The 17,621-nt window shown below is 37.2% G+C and overlaps 1 protein-coding gene across 19 annotated transcripts in view; it reads right to left on the bottom strand.

Moving 5' to 3' along the window:
• LOC136842768 (rho guanine nucleotide exchange factor 33-like) overlaps positions 1-17,621 on the bottom strand; it is a 161,820-nt gene that overhangs the window by 42,309 nt on the left and 101,890 nt on the right. Inside the window, exon 2 of one of the 19 annotated variants that reach the window (XM_067110582.1) lies at positions 12,056-12,407. The exons of 16 other annotated variants lie outside the window; for them this stretch is intronic. In XM_067110582.1, coding sequence (XP_066966683.1) covers positions 12,056-12,164 — 109 coding nt within the window. In that variant the 5' untranslated portion in view covers positions 12,165-12,407. Of the gene's footprint in view, positions 1-12,055; positions 12,693-17,621 lie in introns of those variants that run through there. 2 more of the 19 variants (XM_067110581.1, XM_067110580.1) reach the window with 2 other exon arrangements.

Genomic DNA, 17,621 nt, shown 5'->3' with positions numbered 1-17,621 from the left:
TCAACTGTCAAGGATATATGATTGACAGTTTATTTAGCTGACCTATCAAGAAGATACGTTTGACATTTTATTCATCTCTGGAATTCCAAAGAAGAGTAAGAAAATTTAACACAAAAGAATAAGCATAAAGCAGAGTATATAGGCCTAGTTAACCTTTTTCGAGTAAGTTTTATATACTATATAGGCCTATATAATCCTACCCCCGGTTGAAAGAACTTGATATATAGTTCTATTTAACTTCTAGTTTCAAGTGCGGTTTTTTAATATAGGCCTATATAATCTTACTCCCATTTGAAAGAATTTGATATATATATACAGGCCCATTTAGCTTCCAGTTTCGAGTACGCTTTTCAATTATAGGCCCATATAATCTTATTCCCATTTGAAAGAACTTGATATATAGTCCTATTTAACCTCTAGTTTCGAATAGGTTTTTCACTTATAGGTCTGTATAATCTTACTCCCATTTGAAAGACCTTGATTTATAGTCCTATTAAACCAGTAGTTTCGAATACTTTTTCATTTATAGGCCTATACAACCTTACTACCACAGGAAAAACTAGATATATATGGGTGCTCCCTTTCTTTTCAAATAATACAGTATATGGATAAATAAATGCCTACAACTCAAAGTGTGATCTAGAATGGCGGACGCACTTATAAAATAGATGGTTGATGATCATGTTAAAAACATAAAGACAATTTACTCATCTTAATTATTGAACAATTAGTCATTATTTCATTTTTATTCATTTTCCTCTCTCTAAACAGAAACACTTGAAAGAATAAAATAGCTAATGGGTGATCTATAAAAAAGGTGTAATTTTGAAAGCTTAATTACTTAACAATGAAAAATAATGCTTACTATATTCTGTGTCATATGATATTGCTAATAAGATGAGTTATTTCTTTCTTTAATATTAATACTGATCATTTCTATAAACAGAAGGTAATTACAATATTCCTTAAGGAAATGGAATGCAATGTTGTTTGGGATTATTAAAAAGAAAAAATATAATTACTTTCCAATTACTAACATATATATATATATATATATATATATATATATATATATATATATATATGTATATATATATGTGTGTGTGTGTGTGTGTGTGTGTGTATACTGTATATCTAGATAAAAATTCGAGGATTTTTTTTAAGCTAATTTAGCTACCAAGTCCGAAGGAAATGGCTCGGTAAAAATGGCAGCCCCTACTAGAGAGTAGGCTAAAAAGAAGGAAAAGGAAATTGTTATATATATTATATATACATTATATATATATATATATATATATATATATATATATATATATATATATAATGTATATATATGTGTGTGCCTGTGTGTGTGTGTGTATGTGTACAATATGTGTGGCTTCAGAGCCGTTATCAAGTTAGCAACTCAAATACCGTAGTACACCAAGCTCCCACTTGAAATCAAGAACGCTGAAAATTTTAAATCTTTTGAGAAAAAATGAAAGACTTCAATATATGTCATTAAAGAATAAACTTGAAAAGGCAAAGAAAAACGAATGGTAGAAATATCAAATCGATCTCTCGCGAACTTCGTCTCACATTTTGGTTCCAGCGTCTCCGGAGAATCCCCGGGACCCCCAGAGGAATTTGAGAGGAAGAATGACTCTAAAATTACCATATTCCAGACGCCTCTGAATCAAAGAATGTCTCAAAATTGACCATATTCCAGACGTCCCTGAATCTCCCGGGAATCCCCAAGAATCCCCGAAGATTCAGCGAGGACATAGATGGCTCCAGGATCCACACGCTCATCCTGTGTCCGACTTAAAAACTAAGGATAAGTCAGAAAGAGTTAATCTGTACGAGACAATCATGTTGTTGAGTATTATTATCTTTGTGCTATCACAGTGCTATACCAACGGAGTTCATTTCCCCCGCCTGAACATGTTTCATTTGTCTTTGATGTTGCTTTGTATCGAAGTATTTATCCTTTATAGTTTTGGCAAAGCCATTGTTGAATTCTTTAAGGAATTTATGGCTCTGGACGACATTCAATCGGACATGAATTCTGACACCGAAGACGAAATGTATGAAGAAGAAGAAGAAAACTTGGACAGTGTAGAGGAAATAGCGTATGAAGAATTGATTAATCAACAGGCCGACGAAAAAATTAAAGAAAGCGAATATGTTTTAAGACTTGAGAGAGAGAATTCGGAGAAGGATCAAATTATAGAAGAGCTGAGAAATAAACTAGATGCCCTGACTGAAGGACGAGACGAGATGGAACGAATCATCCGAGACTTGGAACGACACAATGAAGAGAAGGAGAGAAAAATCAGTTTGATGCCTGCCGAAATGGAGAGACTCAGAAAAGAAATAGAGGAAAAGGTTCAAGAGACCGAGGACCTAATTAAGGAGAAAGAAGATAGAGATTCGACCCTAATTATTTTGGAAAGCACAGTCTCAGTCCTCGAGATGGAGAGGGAGACCCTCAATTATGATTTGCAAAAAATGGAAAGTGACAGGAATGAAACAGAAGTCCAACTAAAAAAGCTGAACGAGGACTTGCAGAGGCTTCGAGAGGAGAACGAAAGCAAACACAATCAATTTGAAAGTCTGCTGAATGAAAATGAGGAAAAGAACCGAAAGATTAACTGCTTAGAACACGAATTGGAAGTTCTTAAAATTGAGAAACAGCGGGCTGAAGATAATTTGCAACAGCTCGAGCAATGCAGAACAGAATTGGTAGGGAGAAAGAAAGAAGCAGATAAACTCAAAGAACAGAACTTGCAGAGAGACAAAGAGATCCTCCAACTGCAGAATGAGTGTTCCCAGAAGCAAAAGGAGGTCATCCGTCTGCTAAAAGAAAGTAAAAGTGCTGTAGCAGACAAGACAAACGGAAAGCTGACCGAACTGACGAGGAGAAAAGTCCAACTTGAATTTGAACTAGCTGAGATGAAGGAGGAATTGGAAACGATGGAGTTCGAGAAGATGGAGGCGATAGTGGAACTTGAAAGCCTCCAAGAAGAGAGCTCAGCAAAGGATCAGAAGATCAGATCCTTAGAGACAGAACTCACAATTCTTCAAGAGGAAACGAAGAATAAAACAATGAAGGAAGTCGGTCTACTATGCAATGAAAATGAGTTGCTCGAAGGAAAGAAAAATTTAGTCAAAATAGTGCCTAAAGAAAAGCCTTTATCAGAAAAGAAAACTGACTTGAATAAAACTCGATGCTTAAGGAGGCCTCAGATCGATTGCAAAGGCCTCTACCGACTACTGGACAGCATCGAAGAAGGAATCAACCAAGTCAGGGTATTAGAACAGCCTTCAGCAGGCACCAGGAAAGGGACAAAAAAAGTCCTCATTAAAACCTCATCTTTGACGAAACCAAATCAGACGCCAAAAATGAGCAGTAAAGAATTACATAAAAAAATGAGGCTAGAGTCTGCCGCCAGACTACAAAGATTGGAACAAGAATCTCAAATGGTCAAAAATCTTTACAAGATAAATTCTGTCACATAAAGACTCGGCATTTTTAGGAAGACGGATGGTTTGACTGCAGACGAAAGAAGGCGGGACATTTCAGATGCTGGAAACAGTTGTGAAACATCTCTGCGGATGGAGAGACTACAGCGGCAGATAGGAATGGCGGCAGCTGCCCGAAGCCTGGATTGTTGTGCACCCCATGTCGAAGACTGGATTGTTGTGCACCCCATGTCGAAGACTGGATTGTTGTGCACCCCCGTCGAAGACTGGTCTGATGAGCACCCCTCGAAGGTTGGACTGATGAGCACCTCTCGAAGGTTGGACTGATGAGCACCTCCTCTCCAAGACTGGACTGTTGTGCACCCACTCTCCTGCCACATGATGCCCCATGGAATGGGGTATCAATGCCGAATCACATATGCTTGGTAGGCAACCACTGGCGCGGCGTAAGAACCCGTAAGTTTCATGCCTACTTCATATGTGAATTGGGTTATGCATTGCACATTGGATCCCATTCTTGCATATACTCTAGTGGCAACCTCTGGCGCGGCGTAAAAACCCGTAAGTTTCATGCCTTTTATATATGCAAAATGTGGATTATGCAATGCATAATGGATGCCCATTCTTGCATATACTATAGTGGCAACCTCTGGCGCGGTGTAAAAACCCGTAAGTTTCATGCCTTTTATATATGCAAAATATGGGCTTTGCATTGCACATTGGACTCCATTCTTGCATATACTCTAGTGGCAACCTCTGGCGCGGCGTAAAAACCCGTAAGTTTCATGCCTTCTATATATGCAAAATGTGGGTTATGCAATGCATATTGGATCAAGTTCTTGCATATACTACAGTGGCAACCACTGGCGCGGCGTAAAAACCCGTAAGTTTCATGCCTCTTATATATGCAAAATATTTGATCCCAGTGTGGCAGGGGCACTAAGACATCGAAGGTGCACCGTCAGGAGTCTGGAGGTTCCTCGGCGACTAGCAGGCGTCTCAGGATGTAGGGTCATATGACTGAGGATTCCATCTCTTTTGGCTAGCTGGTGGAGCTGAGAATGGGAAGAGGTCCACCCTGGCAAAAATAAACCCCCTATTCAGCGACGCTCCACTGGCAAGGATGCCCCAGGGTGAGATCGCTTGCGATCGTTAAAGGCCCATATATATATATATATATATATATATATATATATATATATATATATATATATATATATATATATATATATATATATATATATATATATATATATATATATATATATATACGATTAAAAAAATCAACCAGTGTATAAGCAAATCCACAGGAAAATGACAGGCAGAAGTTCAGTACCAAGCGCTTTCACGTTCATTAACGCATCATCTGGGCACAAATGAGACACATGAAAAGAAGGTTACAAAGTAAACAAAAAGAACAAGAATACCAGATGGTCAATTGTCAGAAGGTAATAAACAGAAAGATAATCCAGGATAATCCAGGATTAAGTAGTCACAGACCTAACTTTCTTTACTCTTGTAGCTGTTTATTACCCTTTGACAATTGACCATCTGGTATTCTTGTTCTTTTTTTTTGGTTTACTTAGTAACCTTCTTTTCATCTGTGTCTCATTTGTGCCCAGACGATGCTTTAATAAACGTGAAAGCGCTTCGTACTGAACTTCTGCCTGTCATTTTCCTGTGGGATTCACTATATATATATATATATATATATATATATATATATATATATATATATATATATATATATATATACATAACTTTATCACATATACAATTGTTCTCTGCATTAGTAGAATTACCAACACGACCTCATTCAAACTGGATGGTATCTATTGAAGTATTTATTCAAAAAAGCTACAAGCTTTCTTGGTAAACATTCCTCATTATCAAGTATTAGATACCATCCAGTTTGAATGAGGTCCTATTAGTTATATATATATATATATATATATATATATATATATATATATATATATATATATATATATATATATATATATATGTATATATATACATATAAATATATACACATACAGGTACACAGCTAGACGGTCAGTTAGTGTACACACGCCTACGCATACACACATATATGTGTATATAAACAAATATAAATGTATATATATATATATATATATATATATATATATATATATATATATATATATATATATATATATATATCAAATTCATCTTTTCCGCCTTAATGATGAAACAGTTGGCGAAGGAATAGGTGGTTTAATTTTTTCTAAATTTTAGCTCTAAAAAAGTAATTTGGCTTCAGAGCCCTTATCAAGTTAGCAACAAACACTGTACAAACTCCCACTTGAAATCAAGAAGACTGAAAATACTAAATCTTTTAAGAAAAAATGAAAGACCTCAACATATGTATTAAAAGAATAAACTTTAAAAAGCAAAGAAAAACGAATGGCAGAAATATCAAATCGATCTCTCGCGAACTTTGTCTCACATTTTGGTTCCAGCGCCTCCGGAGAATCCCCGGGACCCCCAGAGGAATTTGAGGGGAAATTTCCTCAAAATTGACCATATTCCAGACGTCCCTGAATCTCCGGGAATCTCCAAGAATCCCCTAAGACAGGAGCGACTTCAGCGAGGACATAAATGGCTCCAGGATCCACACGCTCATAATGTGTCCGATTTAAAAACTAAGGATAAGTCAGAAAGAGTTAATCTGCACGAGACAATCATGTTGTTGAGTATTATTATCTTTGTGCTATCACAGTGCTATACCAACGGAGTTCATTTCCCCCGCCTGAACATGTTTCATTTGTCTTTGATGTTGCTTTGTATCGAAGTATTTATCCTTTATAGTTTTGGCAAAGCCATTGTTGAATTCTTTAAGGAATTTATGGCTCTGGACGACATTCAATCGGACATGAATTCTGACACCGAAGACGAAATGTATGAAGACGAAGAAGAAACCTTGGACAGTGTAGAGGAAATAACGTATGAAGAATTGATTAATCAACAGGCCGACGAAAAAATTAAGGAAAGCGAATATGTTTTAAGACTTGAGAGAGAGAATTCGGAGAAGGATCAAATTATAGAAGAGCTGAGAAATAAACTAGATGCCCTGACTGAAGGACGAGACGAGATGGAACGAATCATCCGAGACTTGGAACGACACAATGAAGAGAAGGAGAGAAAAATCAGTTTGATGCCTGCCGAAATGGAGAGACTCAGAAAAGAAATAGAGGAAAAGGTTCAAGAGACCGAGGACCTAATTAAGGAGAAAGAAGATAGAGATTCGACCCTAATTATTTTAGAAAGCACAGTCTCAGTCTCGAGATGGAGAGGAGACCCTCAATTATGATTTGCAAAAATGGAAAGTGACAGGAATGAAACAGAAGTCCAACTAAAAAAGCTGAACGAGGACTTGCAGAGGCTTCTGAGAGGAGAACGAAAGCAAACACAATCAATTTGAAAGTCTGCTGAATGAAAATGAGGAAAAGAACCGAAAGATTAACTGCTTAGAACACGAATTGGAAGTTCTTAAAATTGAGAAACAGCGGGCTGAAGATAATTTGCAACAGCTCGAGCAATGCAGAACAGAATTGGTAGGGAGAAAGAAAGAAGCAGATAAACTCAAAGAACAGAACTTGCAGAGAGACAAAGAGATCCTCCAACTGCAGAATGAGTGTTCCCAGAAGCAAAAGGAGGTCATCCGTCTGCTAAAAGAAAGTAAAAGTGCTGTAGCAGACAAGACAAACGGAAAGCTGACCGAACTGACGAGGAGAAAAGTCCAACTTGAATTTGAACTAGCTGAGATGAAGGAGGAATTGGAAACGATGGAGTTCGAGAAGATGGAGGCGATAGTGGAACTTGAAAGCCTCCAAGAAGAGAGAGCTCAGCAAAGGATCAGAAGATCAGATCCTTAGAGACAGAACTCACAATTCTTCAAGAGGAAACGAAGAATAAAACAATGAAGGAAGTCGGTCTACTATGCAATGAAAATGAGTTGCTCGAAGGAAAGAAAAATTTAGTCAAAATAGTGCCTAAAGAAAAGCCTTTATCAGAAAAGAAAACTGACTTGAATAAAACTCGATGCTTAAGGAGGCCTCAGATCGATTGCAAAGGCCTCTACCGACTACTGGACAGCATCGAAGAAGGAATCAACCAAGTCAGGGTATTAGAACAGCCTTCAGCAGGCACCAGGAAAGGGACAAAAAAAGTCCTCATTAAAACCTCATCTTTGACGAAACCAAATCAGACGCCAAAAATGAGCAGTAAAGAATTACATAAAAAATGAGGCTAGAGTCTGCCGCCAGACTACAAAGATTGGAACAAGAATCTCAAATGGTCAAAAATCTTTACAAGATAAATTCTGTCACATAAAGACTCGGCATTTTTAGGAAGACGGATGGTTTGACTGCAGACGAAAGAAGGCGGGACATTTCAGATGCTGGAAACAGTTGTGAAACATCTCTGCGGATGGAGAGACTACAGCGGCAGATAGGAATGGCGGCAGCTGCCCGAAGCCTGGATTGTTGTGCACCCCATGTCGAAGACTGGATTGTTGTGCACCCCATGTCGAAGACTGGATTGTTGTGCACCCCCGTCGAAGACTGGTCTGATGAGCACCCCTCGAAGGTTGGACTGATGAGCACCTCTCGAAGGTTGGACTGATGAGCACCTCCTCTCCAAGACTGGACTGTTGTGCACCCACTCTCCTGCCACATGATGCCCCATGGAATGGGGTATCAATGCCGAATCACATATGCTTGGTAGGCAACCACTGGCGCGGCGTAAGAACCCGTAAGTTTCATGCCTACTTCATATGTGAATTGGGTTATGCATTGCACATTGGATCCCATTCTTGCATATACTCTAGTGGCAACCTCTGGCGCGGCGTAAAAACCCGTAAGTTTCATGCCTTTATATATGCAAAATGTGGATTATGCAATGCATAATGGATGCCCATTCTTGCATATACTATAGTGGCAACCTCTGGCGCGGTGTAAAACCCGTAAGTTTCATGCCTTTTATATATGCAAAATATGGGCTTTGCATTGCACATTGACTCCATTCTTGCATATACTCTAGTGGCAACCTCTGGCGCGGCGTAAAAACCCGTAAGTTTCATGCCTTCTATATATGCAAAATGTGGGTTATGCAATGCATATTGGATCAAGTTCTTGCATATACTACAGTGGCAACCACTGGCGCGGCGTAAAAACCCGTAAGTTTCATGCCTCTTATATATGCAAAATATTTGATCCCAGTGTGGCAGGGGCACTAAGACATCGAAGGTGCACCGTCAGGAGTCTGGAGGTTCCTCGGCGACTAGCAGGCGTCTCAGGATGTAGGGTCATATGACTGAGGATTCCATCTCTTTTGGCTAGCTGGTGGAGCTGAGAATGGGGAAGGGTCCACCCCTGGCAAAAATAAACCCCTATTCAGCGACGCTCCACTGGCAAGGATGCCCCAGGGGTGAGGTCGCTTGCGATCGTTAAAGGCCCATATAATATATATATATATATATATATATATATATATATATATATATATATATATATATATATATATATATATATATATATGTATGTATGTATGTATGTATGTATGTATGTATGTATGTATGTATGTATGTATGTATGTATGTATGTATGTGTGTGTGTGTGTGTGTGTGTGTGTGTGTGTGTGTGTGTGTGTGAGAGAGAGAGAGAGAGAGAGAGAGAGAGAGAGAGAGAGAGAGAGAGAGAGAGAGAATAATAAGAAAAATTGAAGTTGCCTTTGACATGTGTTAAATGGTGAGATCAGCTCCGTACGTAATTTAATGACTCATCACAGTTATTTATAGGAAGTCATCGTATCTCTCTCTCTCTCTCTCTCTCTCTCTCTCTCTCTCTCTCTCTCTCTCCACATAAAGTGACAATCACTTTCCAGTCAAATCTTGACGCTAAAATCGGAATGCGCATTTAGTCAGCCGAGTTTGGAAAGATAATTACCGTCTCTATAAAATCAAATCATGCTGAAATGGCTCAAAGTTGATAAATTCAATGTTTCCAACACAAATGGCCTTAAGTTTCCTCCGAGTAATAAAACAATGCAAATGAAAGCAAACATCACAAACTCACTAGTGTACTTACAATCAATCATAAGCAATAGTGTGTGTACGGTCCATATTTTACGCAGACCATCAACTCATTAAAACCATAATAGTTACTGTAAGTGGCATAATCATATTCAGCAGTTTTCAACAGTCCAGTTATGAAAAGTTAACCTCACCAAAAAATCTAATCAGCGACATAATCTTCACATTATGTGAAGCTAGTATTGTCAGGGAAGGCTTTAAATTATAAAATAAGAAGGAAAACATAAATTCGCAATATAAAGGATACTGCATAATTTTTAAGGTACCACCCAGAATTCTTTCAACCTAACCTCATGGAAACGTATCCGCAGATGGAGAACTAACATTTAACTTATTTGCCCTTTAGATACTCTCTCTCTCTCTCCAAAAGGCGCTTAAAGAATCTCTTGGGGAGTTGCAGACGGCGAACTAACATTTAAGCTTATTTGTCCCTTCAGATATTCTCTCTCTCTCTCTCTCTCTCTCTCCAAAAGCCTAAAGCATCTCTTTGGGAGTTGCAGATGGCGAACTAACATTTAAGCTTATTTGTCCCCTTAGATATTCTCTCTCTCTCTCTCTCTCTCTCTCTCTCTCTCTCTCTCTCTCTCTCTCTCTCTCTCTAAGAGCCCGAAGCATCTCTTGGGGAGCTGCCAAAAAATGGCCTACACCAAGGACGCAGGATCTGAGGAATCCAGTTAGAGTAGGAATTCGGCATAAAAAGTTTAAGGACAAAATAACCTGCTAATCAACGTCAATCACTTACAATGCAAATTCTACCTTTGGAAAGCATGTATTATTATGCCTGTGTATACTGTACATGTGTGGGCTCTGTATGTACCTGGCAGTTAGTCGACGGCGTTGGATGGCACCCAGCAACCTTTTCCTAAAAGAATTTATATTTATATAAGCTCCTCCTTTTTTTTATCAGCTGTGAATACTTTCGTCTGTATGTTTATTTGTACAGTTACCCTAGCAGATCTAATGTAAATTCTACAACTATGCATTAGTCCTTTTGAAGAAGGTTCAACAAACTAAAGGTTAAACCAGTAAGGACTTGTACCGTATGCTTAATTTTCACCTGTGGTTCTTCTACACACATGTAAGTATGTATGAATGTGCGTATGTAATATGTACATTCCAACCACAACAGAGCCAAGTAGCGAAAACAACAATGAAGAACGGATGAGAGAAGGAGCTGGCCAAAGTTTGAAGTGAACGTTGGACCCTTTCAAACATATAAGTGGGATGAACCTCGAGTTTACCACAATTTTAGGACAGATCAGGTTACCTTAAGCTAATTTGTTTTAGCTTACAATTTGGAAGAGAACTAAGCCAAAGACTATTTCAAATCCTGATACTAGATATTAACCGCTGTGTAAATACTAAAAATGTACACATACTAGAATCAACACGCAAAAAAATCGTGTAAATAAAATAATGTACTGAAAAATATATAAAAATATAGGAACCAAAATGTAGACAAGGGAGGAGTCGTTTGAGACATTTTTTCACAAGAAGAAGAAATGCGAGAAATATCCCAAAGTCGGTAGAGTTACCTAAATGCATTAAGACCGGGGTGGGGCAACGCTGTAAGGCTTCAGTAAATAAAATGCAGGAACTCAAAAGACATTTGAAACCTCAGAAATGCATGACTAGAAAATGTTAACACTTCAACGCATTGAAGAACACGGAGCTTTATTTAAAACTAAAGGAATTATTATAGTTATAATAGTTGCTGGACTTCGAGAACGATGCCGAGTTGCAGGATTTCAGCAGAGAAAGAAACGGTTAAAGAAAAATTGTAAGAAAGTTGCTGGACTCAGACATAACCATTTGCAAGAACTGAACAAGGTACAGATATCAACTTACCAAAAAGAAATGACTGAGACTTCATTACATGACTTCGGAAAAAATAAGGGGGTAGCCTTGAGGAAAGATAAGTCTAGAAAAAGTAACAATTAAAATACTTCAAAAACACGGAAAAACTTTTGAGCACATCAAAACATAAGGTAGTCACAGAACTTCGCAACATGAAACATTCATTTGGCTTCAGAACAAAACGTTTTTTTTTATGACAAAAAATACAGAAAAGGTTTGCACGACAAAGCGACAAATTCCTGCACGCCTTGAGAGTTCGCCAGATGAAATATTCCTGAACAGAACAGGTTACAGACTCAATGACAAAAAAAAAAGAAAATCTCAGAATTAGTTCTTTAGAAAGAGCTGTGTAACCTGAGAACATGAAGCAGTTTTAGAGCTTCAAAGAATAAGGTTACAAAGCGAGAGAGAACAAGAAACAAGAGCTTATAAGAACTTTAAAATAAGAGTTCAGACAGAAAGACTGACAGCATAAGACCAGCAAGACATGCAAAGACAAAAAGACGCTTCAGTAACAAAAACAAAAAAACACGAGTCAAAATTGCTCTTAAAATCACAATGCTATGAATCGACAAGAGACAACAGACACTAGGAGATGAGTTGTACTTCAACACTGACCTTCCAGTTCGGGCGGTCGCTGGGCGTAGCAGGAAGGCGATGCTGCTATGGAGGCTGTGGGCGTCGGAGGTAGAGGGCGGTTAGCCATCTCACTCAAACACTGCATCATTTTGTGTGGTCTTACAGTTTCACTTTTTACGAGCAATCTCTATCTCTTCCTATTTATTTTTTTTATCCTCAAATGTTTTTGCTTCTATCCAAATGGAACTCCTTTAAAAACCAATTCTTCTTATCTCGATAAGTTTTGATATCTCCATTTTTTCACAAAATACAATAAGTTCCTTCTCTTTTAATTCTTTATCGTCTTCCATTTTAGGTTTTAATCACTAAATGATAATTGGAAAAAACAGTGCTGGAATGTCAATTGACACAATTTTAATTTAGTTTTACATCAAGTCACATCTCAAATCTGTCAAGAAAAAAAAAAGCCTCCTAAAGAATAAAAAAAAAAAACATTCTATACCAGTTCATTTTTCAGATCCGTCAAAAAAACGCTTACCTCTTCCTAAAGATTAAAAAAAAACTGAAATCAAAAGACTACTCATGTAAAGCCAGTCAGAAATAACACAGTAATGAATAAGAGAATACATTTTTATAGACCACGAACGAAAAAATAACTTAAGTCTGGGTCTTTGTTAAAAAACAAGACCCTTTTAATAAGACAAAATATTTGCTGTTCAACGTAACGTAACGATTAATCATAGCGCGCAATTAAGTAAAAGAAAATTATAATAATTCAATGTGCATACTTATAAAAAAAATACAGATATAAATGAATATAATTTGTGCGATTGCGCTAATTTGTTCTTGTACTCACGTGTCCTTGAATGAGTGTCTCCTGTAGTCTAACGTAAAAAAACAACTCGAAATTTATACGCACATGTTGTATCTTTTTCACCATTACATGCAAGAATAAATCAGCGCAATCGCACAACTTATAATATTCATTTATATATTTTTTATTTGAGCATATATAAAAAATCTTAATTTTTCCTTCTTTTATTGCGCGCTATGATTTAAAAATATATATATATATATATATATATATATATATATATATATATATATATATATATATATATAAAATTGTTGCGTGATTGCGTACAACACTACGTTCGAATGCAGGATGTACTTCCATGCTTGATATATATGTTTGGTTATGAGAAAAAAAAATTACTAAAGACAATCTTTGTTACAAACAACGTGTATTTTCCAGCTGGGTTCCCCCTTTTATTGTGTCCTTGGCTGCACACTATTATCACAGGAAGAGACATTCATTACGCCACCTCTGTCGGACACTTGTTTCCTTTCCATGACAAAAAAGGCAAACAAGAAAAAGATAAGGGGAAAATAGAAAAAAGAAAACAATTCGCGTCTTAGATTCTGAAGGATTCAGAAAATGGCTTCCTTAAATATCTGACTTGGCTGTGGCTCTTGAGGTTGGAATATTTTTAAATTTCAAAACTTGAATCACTAGTGAACGATAATTGATTACAATCGGGATTTTTAATACAAACATTCACAGATTGGCAACACACGGGAATCTCCTGCTATACACGTTTATGCAACACTGCAGGTTGCATAAACATTTTTATAATAGACCTTAAAGAGTAATGTAGTTCACTGTGGCTCATACATGACTCAATGAATTACCAAAAAAAAAAAAAAAACGAATTACTGTAAAAAAAAAATGAATACAAAAAACGTACTGAGTCCAGAAATAATTGCAAGAAAATATTCCAAACGTCTAAACGAAAGTAATTTGTGGAAATGCTTTCATTCTTTTGAAAGTATAATGAGTTAGCGCATAAATCCAAATTGAGCCTGAACACGAGCTGCATTAACCCTCCTCCCTCGCTCACATAATCGACGGAATAAATATCTTGCAACATTGATAACCTCTGACCCAAGACCTCTTAACCTCCACCATCCCTCTGACTAAAAACTGCACGGGCTTCCGAGAGAGAGAGAGAGAGAGAGAGAGAGAGAGAGAGAGAGAGAGAGAGAGAGAGAGAGAGAGAGAGAGATGGGGGGGTCATCTCTGTGGACAATGCTTAAGTAGCACAAGGGGACGTCTGCTGCCATGACTCATTGGTCTGGAGTTAAGAACTTTATGGTTTCGTCTTTCTTCTTCTTTTCCTCCAATGTTTAAAAAAAGAAATTAGGTCCGAAATCCTGTTGGGCGGCGAAAGGGGCTTCTGTCCCGCGAGTAGAGATGATGAAATAAAACAGAAAAAAAAAAAGCTTCCGTTTTACGGGTCAGTGACGCAAAGAGCTGGGAGCTGACGGGGTTAACTGTTAGGTTAAGTAATTGAAGACACGACAAAGGTTTTGCGGTTCCGTTAATTTTCTTATTTTTCATGACTAAACAGTGAATTGATAATATTTCACTGGAATACGTCAGCTTAGAATTGCGACTAAACAGTAAATTGATAACAATATTTTACTGGAATACGTTGGCTTAGAATTGCGGCTGAACGGTACATGATAACAGTATTTTAATGTAATGCGCTGGCTTAGAACTGCGACTAAACACTAAATTGACATTATTTTGCTGGAATACGCTGCCCTAGAATGCTGTCTTGTGAGACAATATTTCACCTTTTTAAGAGAGTTTTTGCGATTCTAATTTGTCCATACAAACAGACAGGTTAGTATTGATTGCAATGAAAAAGGCGACCACACGTAGTGCATATGGCCATCTTAAAAGCTTTCCTGTCAATCCTGGGGTCCTCGCAGTGATGAAATCGCTCTAATCACACCTGCTCACCACTAACCCACTAAACCTCTTGAACTAATGCAAGGTTAGTTACAGGCTCGTGAGACTGAAATCTGACAAAGCAAATCTTCTAATCCTTAAATTTATTAAGTGTCGAAGAAAATTATCGAAAGGGTACCCCATACACGTAAGCAGGTGGTCTTTGTAGTAGTAGGGTCAAGGGCAAACGGTCCTTAGGAGAAGGTGGTCTTAGTAAAAGGACCAACAGACTGCCTGTCACAGATAAACCGAACAACGAAGACAAAACCGAAGGGTCAAGAAACAGTAAGACCTGCTGTTTCTCTCTCTGTCTCTGAAAGTAAACACCTGTCCTTCATCAAGCATAATTAAAGAGTATTAAAACTAAAGAGTATTAAAAGAGTATTACGTCATGGCAGTTCATGTTTAATCGCAATATACCAGATTTTGTTTTGGTCTTCGTAAATTCATTCAATTACAGAGAGTGGCAGATCGTCAACGTATGTGTGTACAGATATAGAACGCGCGTGTGCATACACATTTACACCTATCCTAAAAGTACTCACTTACTAACACGATACAAAAACTTATAATAAAAAGCCACAGCTTTTTCTCGATTACCACATGACACAGGAGCAACTGTATCAAATTTACTGCACCACATTCCTGTAGCGACAAAAAAATCGATATTTCACTGTCTAGAATTACATTCCTCCCTCTCTCTCCCTTTCTCTCTCTCTCTCAGTTTGAGGATACACCCTATGCTCCCTCAACCACCTCGTCCTTTTACGGGTGAGAGGAGGGAGGCGATGGGTGAGAGGGTGTTGGCTCCAGAGATCAGGACCTGGGTGACGTCATCCAACTGGAGCGCGCATCGTCTTACTATCACCGCAAAGGATTTCGACACCACTATCACCACTACTACTACTACTACTACTACTACTAATATTATTATTATTATATTACTACGTTTGCAAAAGACTTGATATTGCATGGACTTATAAATATTGTTATTTCTGAGTTCTCGTTTAAATTATTCTTCCCTGACTGCGTGCCAGCAGCTATCTAACTGCACGCGATGTCTGAATTGCAGGATCCCTTCGTATGGAATGCCATCAATTTCAAAATCTCACTATGGCATCATAATTATGCCATGATAGAAAGTCTATTTATATATGCAAAATACGACGCTTTCTATTAACTTGGATGACACCCAAATTACGGCGAAAGTTATAAACATCGACGTTAATCAAACCGAGGGGAAAAAAAAAATAAAAAAAGTTAATTTGAAGCACATCCAGCCGAAGCATCGTCGTATAAGCTTACATAGTTACTCATCGCTTAAAAGAGAAAGGGAAATAAATCATGACGGTAACTGGCAGCGTGTTATCAAACAATTACTCGCCTATTACGAAAGACGACTCGGATTTACCATCTTAAAAGTTACCCGTGCCATCGAGCAGAAATATGATTAGGTCTAATTATGACACCCTAATTAAAACCGCTCAGAATTATTAAAGCAATCAAACAGTAATAACGACAATTAGTTCTCGGAGCCACTTGTGACGGGGCATCAATCATACGCAATGTTTAAATGCACCATCTCGACACTTGAAACATGATAAGATAATCAAGAAACTTGATGAGATGATCACCATAAAATAATGACGAATGATCACTAGACTCTTCTTCCCGGAAGTCATTATGCAAATCCAGCGAAACTGGTTAATCCGTTCTTGAGCTTCCCTGTTATATTTCGACGACCCAGTTACAGAACTGCAGGTGATATCGAGCTTCGCGAGGACTTCGGAAGGGCAATTCTCCGCTTGTGCCGACTGGTTTTACGAGTTCATGAGATTCCCATTGTGGGTCGAATTTCAATTCATCAAGATCACTGCTGGAAACAGAACTATCAACAGAACATGCTTCATACATATTATTATTATTATTATTATTATTATTATTATTATTATTATTATTATTATTATTATTATTATTATTATTACGAAAATAAAACTGCATGGAAAATCAAACCAAATGCAGTCATTCTACATCGCAAAACAAAATTCTAAGTCCATGAAGATATTGCAACGCACCAATTCGTCCACTCTAACCTTTTGCAACATTCCTAAATGCTTTCGATAACATTTTCGGCCATTTATAATTCATTTTGAACACTAGATCATATTACTTTCTAAAAACAAAAACTCTTGTGCATCATCCTACAAATATCATCGGTAACTCTGACCCCTAATCCCTAACATTAGTTTATTGGTTTGTTTATTGACTCATAAACCAATCTAGAAATTGTCGGTCATTGTAAACATTTAAAACTAATCTCAGGTCATCGATATTTTAAAAATACTTTCAGATTCTTCTCTCATACCTATGGTTCCTTAAAAAGGAGTCTTGCATAAATGTCAAAACAGAAAGTCTAAGAAAAAAACTTGTTTGTGAAAGCAAATGCAACGGTTTTATTCTAAGGAATATTGGTGTGCCCTAAATGGCTTGCTGTCTTTTTCTGGCGGTATCTGTTTTGCTTCGAGAATGCTTCATAAGCAAAGTAAATAAATTAACATATTTTTTTTATATATATATATATATATATATATATATATATATATATATATATATATATATATATATATATATATATATATATATATATAGATAGATAGATAGGCAGACAGATAAGTAAACACATCAATTGACACTGATAAATATAATTAAAGTACATACATTATATATAATAAATATATATACATTAGTGTTGAAGGAAACAACACATACAAGAGACAGACAAGGTGAGATCTCTTATTCACAACCTCA

Source organism: Macrobrachium rosenbergii, chromosome 10 (assembly GCF_040412425.1).
Source record: "Macrobrachium rosenbergii isolate ZJJX-2024 chromosome 10, ASM4041242v1, whole genome shotgun sequence".
Classification (NCBI taxonomy): domain Eukaryota; kingdom Metazoa; phylum Arthropoda; class Malacostraca; order Decapoda; family Palaemonidae; genus Macrobrachium; species Macrobrachium rosenbergii.
Note: the sequence above shows the minus strand (reverse complement) of the source record. Positions and strands in the feature narration are given on the sequence as shown.